General features: G+C 36.2%; 1 protein-coding gene across 4 annotated transcripts in view; it reads left to right on the top strand.

Annotated features, from left to right (window-relative positions):
• PDE10A (phosphodiesterase 10A) overlaps positions 1-15080 on the top strand; it is a 162879-nt gene that overhangs the window by 91222 nt on the left and 56577 nt on the right. For all 4 annotated transcript variants that reach the window (XM_026793061.2, XM_005486482.4, XM_074537377.1 and 1 more), the window contains exon 3: positions 7551-7579. In XM_026793061.2, coding sequence (XP_026648862.1) covers positions 7551-7579 — 29 coding nt within the window. The remainder of the gene's footprint in view (positions 1-7550; positions 7580-15080) is intronic.

Here is a 15080-nt window from a genome sequence, read left to right as displayed (position 1 = left end):
GCCTGCTGAAGGAATTTGGGAAGAACGATGCTGCAGCTGACAAATTTTGCAATTCCTCAATCATGACTGTTTCAAAACTGTTTTGAAGGCATGTTGAGAAGGGACTTAGATTATGAATTACCCTTTTCATACTTGCAGGAATAGATTTCTCGCTTGGTTGCTGGCTCTCAGTGTGTGATCATTAGTAGTTCTCTTAGATTGACAATCTGGGAGATAGACACAGCTCCTTATCCCAGCAGGCGGCAACTACAGCCGTGCTGAAGAGGTGCGGCTTGCTCTGGTTCCCTTTATTCCACCGACAGAAGTGGTACTTCCACTTTCTCTTACTGCTGTGTTAGATATAGTTTATTAGCTTTCCAGCTGATTTCTTTATGTATTTCCTGATTTCTTATTAAGTATTTCAATTAATTTACCATCTGCATTGGATTTTGTTAGTTAAATAAAAAATGCACATGAAAGTAATTTTGTCTTGCATGAACACGTCTAGTTCTTCATTTACTCTAAGCTTGTAGATCTGAATTTGCATTTTTCCTTTGGATATTGCTTGTTTTTTTCCCTTTTTTTTTTTTTTTTTCCTTCCAAATTCCTTCTGAAATTTCCAGTTTAATCTCTTCTGTGTGTGTGTGAGTCACATTTGCCTTGCAACCCCTAAGGAAGGGATGATTTCTGTCACCAAGTGTTTCTCATGTTCCTAATTGCAGAGATACTGTGATTTACCTCCCTTTCTTATGGTTTAATGATTCAAGGAGCTAGATTCTTATGATGGGACTGTCATCAGTGCCTGATAGTACAGCCAGCCCTCAGTTTGAAGCCTGTGTCAAAGTTTCTGTACTGAGAGTTGGCATGCAGTACATTTGTTGGCATAGTGGAGCACGTGGATGTGCTGGTGGGCATATGCAGAAATCATCAGTCCTCTGAGGACTGAGTTCTACCTGTAAATTTTTGTGGAACCTCCTCTTGGAGAACCAGTCTGGGTCAAAGGATAATATGGATGCTGATGTGCCAAGGCATTTAATATCTTCTGATGCATGTGGACCGCTAGGTGCTGGGACTTTGTGATGTGTTCTGTTGTTGGAGTGTCTGATGTTGGCTGTTCCAGCATGTCCAGGAGTACACAAGACCAGTCAGAGCTAAATAAACAGAGCTTCATTGGAAACACTCTTGTTTTCAGCCAGGGACAACTGGTATTCGTCACGTTTTTATCTTGTCTTTTAGTAAGCTCACTGGTCAATAGCCTTCCTCAATTACTTCACATAACCTTAATATCATCTTAGGGTTTCACAAGTGGCTGAGTTTCTACAACTTAGTGCATGATCATTGTCACCTGAGCAGTGAGAATCGGCAGAGTAAGTCAACACACCTACTCATCATTGGGGTATTTAACTTCCTTTCATTTCAAGGAATTAGGTACCAGACTGCTTTGGAGATTTTTTTTTTTAAATCGTAGTGCATGTATCCCTGCCTGGAAACTTTTCTAAATCTGCCCTAGCATGTTTAATACTGCACCTGCTATTAGAGAGAGGTAAATTTTTCCTTTGTTCAAATGTCAGTAGAAGAATACTGAAATCCACAACACCTTGGGTTTTTTGTTGTTGTTGTAGAGCAGCCAAAAAGATAATTTTTAAAATTATTTTTTCTTGTATCATTCCTGTGAACTATAATTATCTGTCATTATAAAATCTTTTTAGAATAAAACTGACTACTTCAGGAATTCATAAGGTGCAGTCATTATCTTTCACAGAAAACTGTCTATAATTTTGTAGTTATATATTCTGTTCCTTTCCACACACTGAAGATATAATTTTATATATTTTTTAGCAGTCTTCTCATTGCAAGCAAAATGTTTTACTCACAGTGGTGGTACTGATAAGTAGTAAATAGTTCAATCTTCTCTTGGTTTCAATCTGTTCATCGTGTTAGTGTAACATGTCATTTTTCAAAGACTCTAAAGTCATGAATTATCTTCACATCATTATTCTGTAATATTCAACTCAGTCACTGAGAGCTTGATTATGATTACTAACAAATCAGCTGAAATGTCCTAAAAGCAAAAAGGCTTAATTTGTAAATTTTAATCTGTCTTTTTCATCTTCAGGTTTTTTGCTTGATTAACTTAAATATTTTTTCAGTTTCTTGGTTTTCAATCTCCGGAGTAAAGTAAATAAAATACATCACTTATCCAAATGTACCAGTGTTGTAGTTACAGTATGATTTCTTCAGAGGGATTGAAATGATTCCCCTGACATAAATGTTTCACACTGGATCACTGCACCCTCTCACGTGGTAACCTATCCTCTCAAGCTCTAATGATCCCTTACCCTTGTTGACGTTAGCAAACTTTTCCTCTGGGGCATTTTCTTTTGTTTCTTTTGTCAGCTGTTCTAAAGAGAGGAAAACTACTCTGTCTTGATACATCCGCAAATTCTGAGGATATTACTGCAAAGTTCAGTAACATGACAGTTTTTTCCAATGTAGTCAGAGGTGCAGAAAGACAAAAATCAGGCAGGTTGCAAAGCTTCCTGTTCTACTTTTGATTCTCTATAGTGATAAACAGTGAAATCTGAAAATTTTAAACAACTTATTGAGAGTTCAATAGCTTACAGTTTTGTTACATGGACATGTTTTTCCCCAAAATCCATCTTTTATGTTCCTACATGGAAGGGAGACAAGAATACAGTGATCAAAAAGGTAGTGATGAGAACAAAATAGAAATAATTAAAAGCGAAAAGTTCACTAAATATGTTGGTATCTGATTCTCTGTCTCCCCAGGGTAAGTGAAATATTACATTCTTCCAAACACGTGTAAGATTATTGTGTTCTCTTGCTGTCACTGAGCCATATGCAGTATTTCCTGCTCCAGAAGCTGACAATCTGCTGAAATTTCTTGGTCTGTTTGGGCCAACAATCTTGGAAGCCTTGCTCCATGCCAGGGATGGGGAACCTCAGGGCACTGAGCTGTGTGATCCCATCCCTTGCCTTGTTGGGCTCAGAGTGGGCTGCGCATGGATGTTGGGAAAGCAGGAGGCAGTGCCTTTCCTTAAAGTTCCCCAGGCATCTTATCAGTTGGGAACAGGTGTTCATGGTCTAGGAATAAACAAACTAAACTCCAGAGGCCCAGCAGGGTCCAGAAGGTGTGCATGTTTTTAAAATATCCAAATGTCTTGCAGTGGACAAGATCCAATGGGGCTTTCTCAGGTTGCTGGAGCTTTGTAGGACCTGCTTCGAGCAGTGTTCTCTTTTTAATCATCTCTTTCAGCTCTGAATCACTATATATTACAGAAATGCCATGACATTTAATACAAGAAAGCATTTCTGTTTTCCAATCCATGCTGTAGCAGTTCTATTGATTTTAATGCAATTGCTTAAGGCATATGTCTGAGTAGTATTTGAGCCAACGGCAATGTAATATTTTCCTTCTCTTTGAAAACACCTGCTGAATGCAATAAAACTTTGATTTTGAAGTTTGAATTTGCTATTTGAAAAATATTCAAGAGTGAAGAGGCATCTCTATTCAAAAGTGAGAGGACGAATTAGTAGTGATAATCTTCTTTCCTAGATACATTGAAATTGTGTTGCTATTGGATGAGAGTCTTCTTTCACCAAACATGCTAACATGACATGTAAGCAATTTTAAAGAAAGCTGCAGTGCAGCTAGTGGACTGAAAGCCAGGCAGAATTATGTGTCAGAGAAGAAAAGCAGTAATTATGAGCATAAAGGTGTAGCTGTAAATGGGTAAGTATGAAAAAATAATGAACTGCTTTACATACTCTTCAGCCCATTGTCTTGTGGCTGCATTTGGTAATAAACAATGGTGATTGCACCTTGCTGACTGATAATATAGATGAACTAACCAGTTTAACACTCTTGTCATTCAACAGCCCTGTTGAATAGGATATGAAGTCATCGGCTAATTACCATAAAACACAATCATACACTTTTTTTGTAGAGCATATTTACTGCTGGAAACTATTAAGTTTCTTCCTGATGGTCAGAGCCCAGGTTCCAACATGATTTTTGCTGAGGTGTATTAAACTTGAGACTTCTGTTGAATTTTATGGAGCTTTTAGCAGATGTGGAAAGGCCCTCCTTAGATTAGTTGAAGGTGCCACATACATTTTGGAGTTGAGGATTTTTATGATCATGGATGTATAGGTGTGGAGCTACAATCCATCGGTATGTTTTGTACTAAGTGATTAAGTACTTCATACTTAATTGCTTAAGTACTAAGCAATTTTGGTAATAGAAAAAACCTGGGATTTTGCTCATGCTTTCCTGTTCTCACAAGGACTGGTGACACTTTCAGAAGATGTCTTTTGGAAGTTTTCTAGCCAGAATAAGCCATCCTGCAAAATTGCTCCAACTGCTTCATCAGTTTAGTGTGGGCTAAGACCATAGAAAATAATAAGCTCCCAAATTTACCAGATTTAGGTATATCTAATGAAGTGCACAGTCTCCTGAATCCTATTGTGTGTAGTGCCCTGTTTGCTTATGTGCAAAGGAGTGAATTAAAATTTTAGGACACCTGGCAGACAATATGTTTCTCTGCTTACCATCTGCAGTGAAGTCTTGGTTCAGGCCTTATTTATTGTCTGTTGCATGTTACTTAAGAAGAGGAAGAATGGAGCATCATTTTTGAGGAGCTTAAAAATAACAGTGTAGATCTTCTTGTTCATGCAAAAGAGCTAGAATTCATGTTTTGTCCTGCTTCAGGGAAAGAAACAGTGTGCCACCAGAGATCAATCTAATGAAAATGCCCTTACAATGTCTAGGCCTACGTTTAAACATACTAAATCAGTTTTCTGTGAAGTAACACAACAAGTGCTTCTGAATTGTGAGGTAAATCCAGATTTTCAAATCCTCTTGGAAATCAGGAGTAGCGTTCAGGTGCCCTTAATGAGATTTTGCATTAAGCAAGAATGTTTTTGAGTGATGGCTTGAAATGTCTGTTGCATATGTGTGATAGTTACTGCTTTAGGAAACCCACTCTCAGCTGAGGTATCTTTGAAAGATCCTACAAATGCAGTGGAGACAGAAGCTGCCAGATTCAAGATGTCTAAAATAAGGATGCAAATTGCAATTAAAATAGACTGACCAATTTCATCTGACTGATGCCATTCTACTGCAGAGATTAAGTAAACCTTTATTTCAGGGTGGTGAGATCAGTCTTTAACCAAACTACACAAATTGATGTGGAGTTTCTATTGATCTATAGGTGTATGACACTTTTCAAGGTAAAAAAATGAGCAAATATGTCTATGCTGCTCTAATCACATTGCGAGCAACTTGTGTCTTATTATTTGAGGCCTAAAGCAAATTTTGAAAAGAAAAATTATTAGGTCAATCAGACATCTGCTGTGTGGGAAAACATTCCTTAGGAAACTGTGACTGTAGAGCTCTCTGGGATCTCAAACAGAATTAATCCTAAGCATTTGTTTGCTGTCATCAACAAAATTAGTGTACTAGCAACAGTATTTAACTACACCAGAAAACTACCAGAAAAAAAGAACAGTGTACGACCAGGGAGAAAGTTGATATTATTTTTGCAGAACAATTCCTGTGATAAAACTAACTGGGCATTAAAATCATTGCTTTCATGATAAATACCTCAAAATTTCATGTCTGAGATGTTGAAAACTTTCTTTGCATTAAAATTTTCTTTGTGACTGCTCTGGTTTAGCATCTTGCAACTTATTGGCCTTTGTTTTGTTTTGTTTTTAAAAATGCATGCATAGAAATCTATGTATGAAATGAGATTTTATGTTTTTTAAATGTGCTTCAGAGATGGAGCCTTCAGAATCACAGGCTCAATGAATAAGGTGAATAGAGGGAATCCGATGAAATACATAGTGCGCAGATGCAAAATAAAATAGTTTTTCTGGTATTATGTATTTGAACTGTGGAGCTCATAGCATTTTGAGAATGCTGAAGACTGATGATGAGGGTTTAATAACCAGCCAAACAAAATCTAACACCCCTCCTACCCCACAAAAGTGTGAGGAAGAAAACCCCATCCTTTAAACAGAAAAGTGTCACCAGTGATTGAAGAAATGTTTGATCAGTCGGTTACTGAAAACTGAGCGTACACTCCCAAGGAAAGTGTCATGTCATCCCTCTGTTTTCTGTTGCTCACATTTCCTGTTGCTCAGTGTCAGAAATCAGGTAATAGGAGAGAGGCATTTTGAGTGTAGCTCTGGCTGTTCTTGTAACTGGTATGAAGATTTGCCTGGTTCAGGAAGATAACATCACTGAATGTGGCAGAGCATGTGTTGCACATTGCACTGCAAGCAACAGAACTGCCTTAAATAGGCAAATTAAGTCTGTGTTCTGCATGTGTGAATTAGTGGCATATCATTTGACTAGGATTAAGAGGACACTAATATTCATTTGCTCACAGTTGTGAAATATATTATTTTCCTTGGCACCACTCAATTTTGAGGGGAAATCTGTATTGCTGTAGCGAATTCTTTCCTCAGAAATTGTGTATTAAATGTGTTTGCTAGAAAACCTGAGGGTTTCTACCTTTGTTGTTTAAAAGTTCATCTTAAGTGGCAAGATATGAAGAGCCTTGGACAAATACAAGCATATGGTATTTTCTGTGAGATTAAATCTATTTCCTGACTGAATTTTAATTTCCAAAGTATAGTAATTTGACTCCTTGGAGCAAATAAAAGGTTAAAAATAGTTGTCTTCATGTTTTCAGAAACAACTAACCAACTGGAGGTTCATAAAGGTGTTTTTCAGCTACTTTTGGTGTCGCTAAACTGAAAGTTGGAAACTCCTCCTGTGGCAGATGTATTCTTGCTGTGTAGCTGTGCTCCCTGCATTTTCAGAAATACTACTCAAAGTTTTAGCTCTGATATTGTACCTATGTTTATTTATGTGTATTAAACTTATTAAAAATGCATGAAAGTCTGTTTGCATTTGAAAGGACAAAACATTATAGTTTGTGTACATATATATATATGTATGTATGTATATATAGTCTTGTAATCTATTTTCTTTTAGCATGTTATGCCAGACCTCATTCTGGCATTCTTCTTTAGTTATGGCTACAAAGTTTTTTTTCCACGTCCAAAGAAGTCAACATGACTAGCATCTTTGCTATTAGAACTAGAACTTTGATATTAGGTCTAAGTCTGCTCATTAGCTTCCTTGTAGGATGTTGGTGACATATATTTGTTAGTAAAGGCCTTTAATTCTTAGAACATGCAGTACTAATAATATCCTTACTGAATTGGAATATAAACGTAGAGTTTAGTGCTTTTATTGTTTTCCCTCTGAATTCTGAAATGTATGAAATGTTGTATTCTTATTAAGTCAAGATAGAATCCCTAAATATTTTATCCTAATTTTAGTTGATTTTTAGCTTTAGAAGCTTTTAAAAGATTGTAAATGAAAGTCAATCTCAGGATATTTCAATCACTTGATTAAACCGTATTAGGAAAGTTTTGTACAAATGTGCAAAAATAATTTGAAGTTTTTTATCTTGTTCTTCATTCATTCTGGAAACTTCCCAGAGTGCCTAATTGTTTGGTTTGTTTCCTTTTAGATGAAACGGCTCCTAAAGAAGTCAGCAGGGTAAGTGCTGCTCTCTATCCCCTCTAAAAACACGTGCCCCACTGTTCACTTGAGATTATTTTTCCATAGACTCTGATCAAGATTTATCTCTATTCTCTGGTTATAGTGGATCTCCAGAGGAAAAAATGCTGTACAGACTGTCTAGAGAACAGTTAATAAGGAAAATAAATATTAAGAACACTTGATTGGCTGTAAATAAATTGAAGGGTATTTTGCATTTAGAGTTCTGCCAGTGCTATTTTCATGATCCAGTTTTAAAAAGGTACTTCATGGAAACCAGGAAATTCATGGGACTTTGAGCAAACATCAGACTATTTAATCAGTGTAACTGCCTCAATAAGTGGCAAGCATAGGAAGGAAAGAAAAATGCCCTATTTAATAACTCCCTTTTGAGATGTGGCATGATACAATGAGTTAAATTCTCTTATTCAAAATATTTTGCAGTGGTTTGCATGAAATGTAGTGTAAAATCTTAAAAAACCACATTCAGTAATAGACTCCCAACCCTAGCCTTACATCTGATTGACACTGTGTCCTGCAGAATATCTGTCAGTAACTAAGGACTAATTACAGGGATCTATTAGGAGTGAGTGCCTTTGCTGTGAATGAGAAAATTTCAGTTCAGGATAGTCTGTTGCTCCCCATGGGTCCAGACATCCTGAGGGACCCCATAAGATGGGAGAGCCCTTACGACTTTCCAAGATGGAATCATAGTCCTGTTTTGGTCTCCTTCTTGAATGTCTTGCATAAACTATTTCATGTTCCCAGGAGGAGCACAGTAGTGTCAGACATATATTAAAAACAGGGCAAGTTGCAAGACTGCAAAAACTGGCTGGATGCTCTTGCACTCAGTAGAAGTCCTTTGGAAAATGCTAGAATGTGAATGGAGTGGAGAACTAAGACTGGTAGTGGAAATCTCAGTTTTGTAACCCTGTGAGCAGAGGGCTGGGATGAGGGGGAACAGAAGTTCACCTCATATGTGTCTACAAGAAAGAGGTTTAGTGTTGTCTAAAAATGAGTTCATTCGAGCAGACGTTTTCCATATACATGATGTGCCATGGACTTGGAAGGCTGTTGAGAGTTTAAGTGAAAATTAGTGTGCTTTAGTAATTCATTAGTTTTCAACATGGTTTTTCTTCAACCCTTGGTATGCTACTGTTATGACAGTGAACACCTTTTGTTGTAATGTGGAATTATTATTAGTATATCTATATATATTGTTTTGATCTCAAAATAACTAAAGATCTGCCTAAAAATCTCAGAAGCTCTAATTATGTATGTGGGAAAGTTCCTTTTAATTGTCATTAATTTAGTAGATTAACATTTTCCTAAACCTCTGCAAAACAGAATTGCAGAATATATCTTGGTTACCACATCTGAGCTGTTTAAGGCAAAGAAAACAAGTTCAGAACCCCCAAGTCTGCCTTGCCAGTAACTCCCTGTGTCTCTCGGACTGGTGTCAGCCATCTCAGCCCCTCAAAGTCATATCTTGTGGCTTAGGATTTCCTAAAGATGGATGGGCTGTCACTTGAAGCCCTGGAATCAGTAGGGTGCAGATGATACTTCAGATGTTCTTAAGTAAACATTTTCTCCCTTGTTTTTTTAGCCATCAATCATTGTGCACTTGGTATGTATATTGTGCTGCACTACTATTTGGTTTAGCTTTTTTAAAAGTAAAGTACTTGAAGGTACTCAGGAGTGCACCATGCTACAAATTAGCAGGCTGATTTGTTTGCTGTATTTTTGAGTAATGCCATATATAATAATGTAGACCATTGCAATACATCCTCGTTCTTCAGCAGCTCAAACTGATACCAGTTTAATTAAAATATGAACATAAATTAGAATTTAAATTAGGAAAGTTCTGTACGTGAGTAATGTTTTTCAGACAAAAAGATGTTCACGCTGACTGAAAAATTATGAGTTTTGAAGTCATTAAGTGTCACATTTTTAATTCCTGAAAACATCTGCAAGAAACAGCTTGTATCATAGGGAAGGAAAAATTAAGGTTAGTGAAAGGAAATTTATTGCAGAACTAAATCAACGATTGCTTTAGCAATACCATGTTAGCTAGAAAATGAGGCAGGAATATATTTTAAAAAATCTTAAATTGTTGGAAGGTAATTTTAGTGTTTTCAAGGGTTTCATGTCACAGTTTCTGAAAATTTAAGAAATTTTGAAATGTAAGTTTTGAAATCCTGTTGAATAGGAACTCCATCTTGAATATATTATTTTTATTTTCTTAGTAGAAAATTAAAATGAAGCGGCAAACTTGGCTGTTGGCAATTCAAGTTTTTGAAAGACGGGGAGAAGAGAAAGTAGGAGATAACAGGACAAAACTTCCACATAATTTAAATTTTTAGAATTGTAGAATAGAAAAAAAGAACAAGTCAAAATTTATTATTTTTAATTCTGGTCTACTAATGACAATTTTGTCAATACTTTGGTGTTCAGTAATTATTTGGGAAGATGTCCTTGTTTGGCCTGATATAGGATCTGAATGGTGGTGGAGGGGAATGATTTCCTGATTCCTGTGGACAGCTTTTGGCTTAAGAGCAGCTCTGGTTACAAAATACCTCATGAGCATCTGTGACCAATGAACCTGTGAACTTTTTTCTGAATACTAGTTTCCAGTGTTTATGAAATATATGTAACTGGGGACAGAATCTCCTTTTTGCATGATGTAGTATTGGGAACATCCTTGGAAATGCTGAGTTTCTTCTGCTCACTTCTTGTGCAGATGTGTGTTGGCTGATCCCATCCATCCTAGCTGCACAAGTGGTTTTCTGGGCAGAGGGATTTCAAAAAGAAAACCAACTATTGAGCTACTTGGATGAAGAAAACTTTAACTGAATACTTTGCTATTTTCCTACAAAAGAAACAAAAAGAGAGGAGTGTGAGTTTGAGCACTAAGTGCACGTGTATTCATGCACATCTAGATTAAAGATGTAGTTCTCTGACAACATTAGTGAAAACAGTGTGCTTTGGAGACATGTTATTCTTTTCAGTTGGCAAAAATAACCCCATTCCTTCATGAACTATAGCCAGGATTCTGTTCTACGTGCTGCTAAGTTCCCCGTGATCACTGTGTGCTCTTTTGTACCTCAGGTTCTAAAGTTTAAGTGAAAATACTCAATGTTCCTGATATGATCACGGCAAAATTAGCTGTTCATTTTGCTTAATAACTTTCCATTCCATGTTTACTTGAACAATACTTCCAGTGAAATTTCCTTTTGGCAAGTACCTTTGCTTTGTAAACTCTGGCAATGCCAACAGCAATTCACTTTACAGAAGTTTACCATATAAACACCAGAAAATTATTACCTAGCAAGTGACTTGCTCATTTAGAGTGCTTTATTCTTGGAAACAGGAATGATAGTTTAATCCTCTCCTTTCCCCTTTTTGGACTTGCAGCTTTTTGGCAGCTGCCTTGGCACCAGCCAGCACCCAGCACAGTATGTCACTGCCAGTCACAGAATTAGCAAGTGTGTTTTCAGTAAATAGTTGCAGTAATTGTATGTATCTTCACTGTGTGACTGATAATAAAGGTTTGGGCTCTCCATGACCCATTGGCAAATCAAGCTCATTCCTTGTAGTATCTTATTAAAGATAGGATTTAAATATTTTCACGTTGTCCCAGAACTGAGAACAGATTAATAAAAAAGTTAGGGGAACTAGAACAAATATAAAAATATATAAAAATATATATTTAGCCTTTAGAAGTGTTGCAAATGGCATTGCACCTATTGTCACGAGAAGATGCTTGTATAAGCCAATGTCTTTAAAAAGAAAACCTTGTGAATACTGTGGTAGTGATAAGCAACAGTGGTAGGAAAATGAAGAAGTTTATTTTTAATGTTGTACATGGTGTCTTTAGAGTGCTTGCAAGTCAAGTATTAGGAGGGAATGTCATTTTATAAAAAGCATTTTAAAAAGAGGAGCAGTATTCAGCCTTGTCAAGTTAAACTGAAGCTCATTATGCTGTTTTATTATATAATCTGGAGTGTGATATAATTGAGATATTCATGAAGCTTTATGAGCCTTACAGTTAATAACAGATTATATGGTTACTTCTGTGTAATCGTAATGTTCTCATAAGTGAGGCCTTTGCTTTTTATGATGTATTTTTTCTATTGTGGAGCAATTTATTTCAGTGTTGCCATTTGGTAACAAGGAAGGCGCTGATGGGAAGATTTGGATGGCTGTCAGTGAGCGGGGCAAGAAGCTTCTTTTAGGAGAGGTGTTCACCATCTCTCTGAGGCTTGGAAATCAGCTAGATAAAAAGGCTGGGAAATGTGTGCCTTCAAAAGTAGTGAGTTCTTTCTGTGTAGAGTAAGAAAGCTGGTTTGCATCATAATAGGGCCTGTGCTGCCAAATGTCATCTCGTATTTTCCCTTTCATTTTGTCATGAAGCTGTTTCATGAGTGAAGAAAAGAATTCGCAAATACCTGCGTATGGTGCTGCAATGCTAAACTTTATTTACCATGCAAGTTCTAACCCATGTCCTCTCCAGTCAAAACAAGAAGAATAGACGTCAGACAAATGCGTGTAGGAGCAGTTTTCTCTGAGGCTATGTACAACCATTAAAATTAATCACCTCAGCTAAGACTGCACTTTATAGTTGCTGGCTTTCCAGTGTCCAAGTTTAAAGAAAACTGGTTATGTCAGCCAAGCCCAGTTACCTCTTCTGATTTTTTTCTGTTTTTGAGTTTCCTCTCCAAGCTCATTGCTCCTCTGAAAGCCATCTCTGCGCTGTAACTTTGTTCACCACTTTCTTCAGTCAGAGGATTTGAGGATTTCACATCCTTTCGCTCAGCATTTCCACTTTGAAACAAGCAGTTTGATTAGCCTTTTGTAAGGGGGGGGGGGGGGGGGCGGGGGAGTTTGTGTTTTTTAATTATTTTTTAAAATGAAGTGCAGATCCATATTTTTGTTGCTTCACATATCCAGTTTATATGTGTTTACAGTGTTATTTGAATGTAGTTATCTTGTGGTTATCTATGCCCCAAAATAACAAACACCAATTTCCATGCAAGATGGGAACTAGCTGTCAGTGCAGATAAACAATGCAAAAATACAGCAGACAGTGAAAGACAAGGTCTAGAAAAGGTAGCAGCACACATGAACGTACACTGCAAAAATGTACACAACCTATCTCACTACACTTAAAAATGACCTGAATAAATTTTACTATTGATTTAATTAAATAGATTTACATTTTTTTTAATATTATTTTCCCCCTGCAGCCGTTTCTTTCTTTGTACCCACTGGTCATCAGATGTACAATAACGTTACTATAACTAAACTAAGTTCTTACATTTAAAGAAGTAGGTGATTATTGTGATACAGGTCTGGCCTTCTTTGTTTCTACACTAGATGTCTGAATATTGTTGCGATAAAGTGTAGTGACACATGTAATGAATATTTTAAGTGCTTTTAAACCAAATGTCTCCTACAGGGCTGCCTTTGTCTTCAGGGGACTGGGTTTAGTCACCAGTATGTTCCTTTCTAGTTATGCATTCCTTTGTGAGGAAGAAGAAAAAGGGAAACATAAAAGAATATTCTTCAGTTTAAAAAAAACCCACATAGTGTGTGGGTAAATAAGGTAATTGTGCCAAAATTCTTAAATATAGTATTTCTTTAGAAAATGTGCAAGTAATTGAGTATTGATTATCTTTCCAGAAGATAAGTTATGAATGCAACTGGAAAATTTTATAGAGCGTGTCTCTTAAAGCAGGATGGTAACTGTGCATATGGGATTTTTCATAATGCTACCCAAGAGAAGGAAAAGCTGATGTCTTTCAGAAAAATATTGTTGTTTATTTACTTCTTTTTTGACAACAATTTTTTTTTTTGAGAAGTACAGAAGTATTGCTTTTGGGAAATTGTTTTTACAATGCAAGTATCGATGGCCTGGAGAACTTAGCTATGTAAGACATGTTGTTTTATACATTTGGTCAAGTATGAAAATACCTAGTGTGAAATATTTTAGACTGGCATCTCAATCAAATGTTAAGTTAATTCAGACCATTAACACTTCAAAAAGTGTTCCTTTTTTTTTCTTTTTTCTTTTTTTTTTTTTTTTTTTAAATTTGAGGCTTTTTTTAGTTCATTTTTAAATTCCTTCCCTGATGACTCCTGTTGCCGGGACTATAGTTTTATAGGAAAGAAAACTTGTGTTGGCTGGAAGTTTATGAGGAGATTTTGGTTGGTTTTGGTTCAGCAGCTGGCCTATATTCTGTAGTGTGCTGATAGAGAAGAGAGGAGCTGTCAGTTTTAAAGCTGACTGAAGAACCTTGGGTCGAAATCCAGTCCCTGCCTAAGGACATTCTTTTGTGTAAAATGTTGCACAGAATTACTTGAATTCATTATCTGCGAGTTTTGATGCTGCCATTGACAGTTTAATTTAGGTGGTTTGAACAAGCTGGTTATCTAAAATACTAACTGATGTAACCAGATAGACCCAGGAGTTAAAAACACCTATTCTCTATGTACAATGATCCTGGCCTATGTTCATCCTTTATTCTTAGTGATTTCACACTGTTTAAGAACTGAGGTTCCTTACAAGAAGCCGTGTTTGCCCCAAAAGATTCTATTCCTGGTCCAGGAATTTCTTCTTACCTGGACAGTTGAGTTCATTTTTTCTTTCCTAATAATATAATTTTGATCTCATAAAGTTTATTGTTAGTTTTTTGAGGCTGTTTTTGTTGCTGTTTTGTGGTTTGCTTGTTTGTTTGTGGTTTTGGTGAGGTTTCTTTTTTTTTTTTTTTTAAATAATGTCATATTGTTTGAGATCTTTCTCTTTGGTTTGTTGTTTTTTTGTTTTTTCAAGTTCCACTCCATCTGTCCATGTTGTGGCCCCCCGTGACACCCTCTGAAGTGCCTTGCAATTGGATACAACTGCTGCATTAATTAAGGCTTTTTGTTGCAGCAAAGGGACTTTTTCTTTCCTGCAAAAGATAAAATGCCTGTGGCACAGCTGCACTATGAGCATCAAAGCATGGAAATAATGTTAATTTCATTTTTTTAACTTTAGATATTATATTGTCTACTTGAATATTAGTTTCTACATGTCTCTGAATTGTTTAGAATGAATACTTAATATTCATCTTACTCTACATTATTTCAGTATCTCCTTTTTTCAGTGTTTATGTTCCAAGCCTCCTTGTTTAGTTCTAAGGCACAAAACAATTCTGAAATTACGTGTCATGGGTTGTTGTCTTCTATTGCACAGGAATTTTGTAAAGACTAAGAACCATATACATATTTTTACACAAATCCTGTAAAAACAACCTTATTTTATATTTATTATATTTATTTTGAATATTTATAACACAATTTCCCTTCTTAATTGTTAGTCAATTTTCATAGCTTTAAAATATACACAGCTACTAGAAATATTATGCTGGTATGATAGTGCTAAACTAGTTTTTAGTCTAACTGAATTATTTTATGTAATGTCATTGAAATTCAGAATTTTACACTAAGCATACCAAAATCC

The sequence above is a fragment of the Zonotrichia albicollis genome, chromosome 3 (assembly GCF_047830755.1).
Source record: "Zonotrichia albicollis isolate bZonAlb1 chromosome 3, bZonAlb1.hap1, whole genome shotgun sequence".
NCBI classification, from domain to species: Eukaryota; Metazoa; Chordata; class Aves; order Passeriformes; family Passerellidae; genus Zonotrichia; species Zonotrichia albicollis.
Note: the sequence above shows the minus strand (reverse complement) of the source record. Positions and strands in the feature narration are given on the sequence as shown.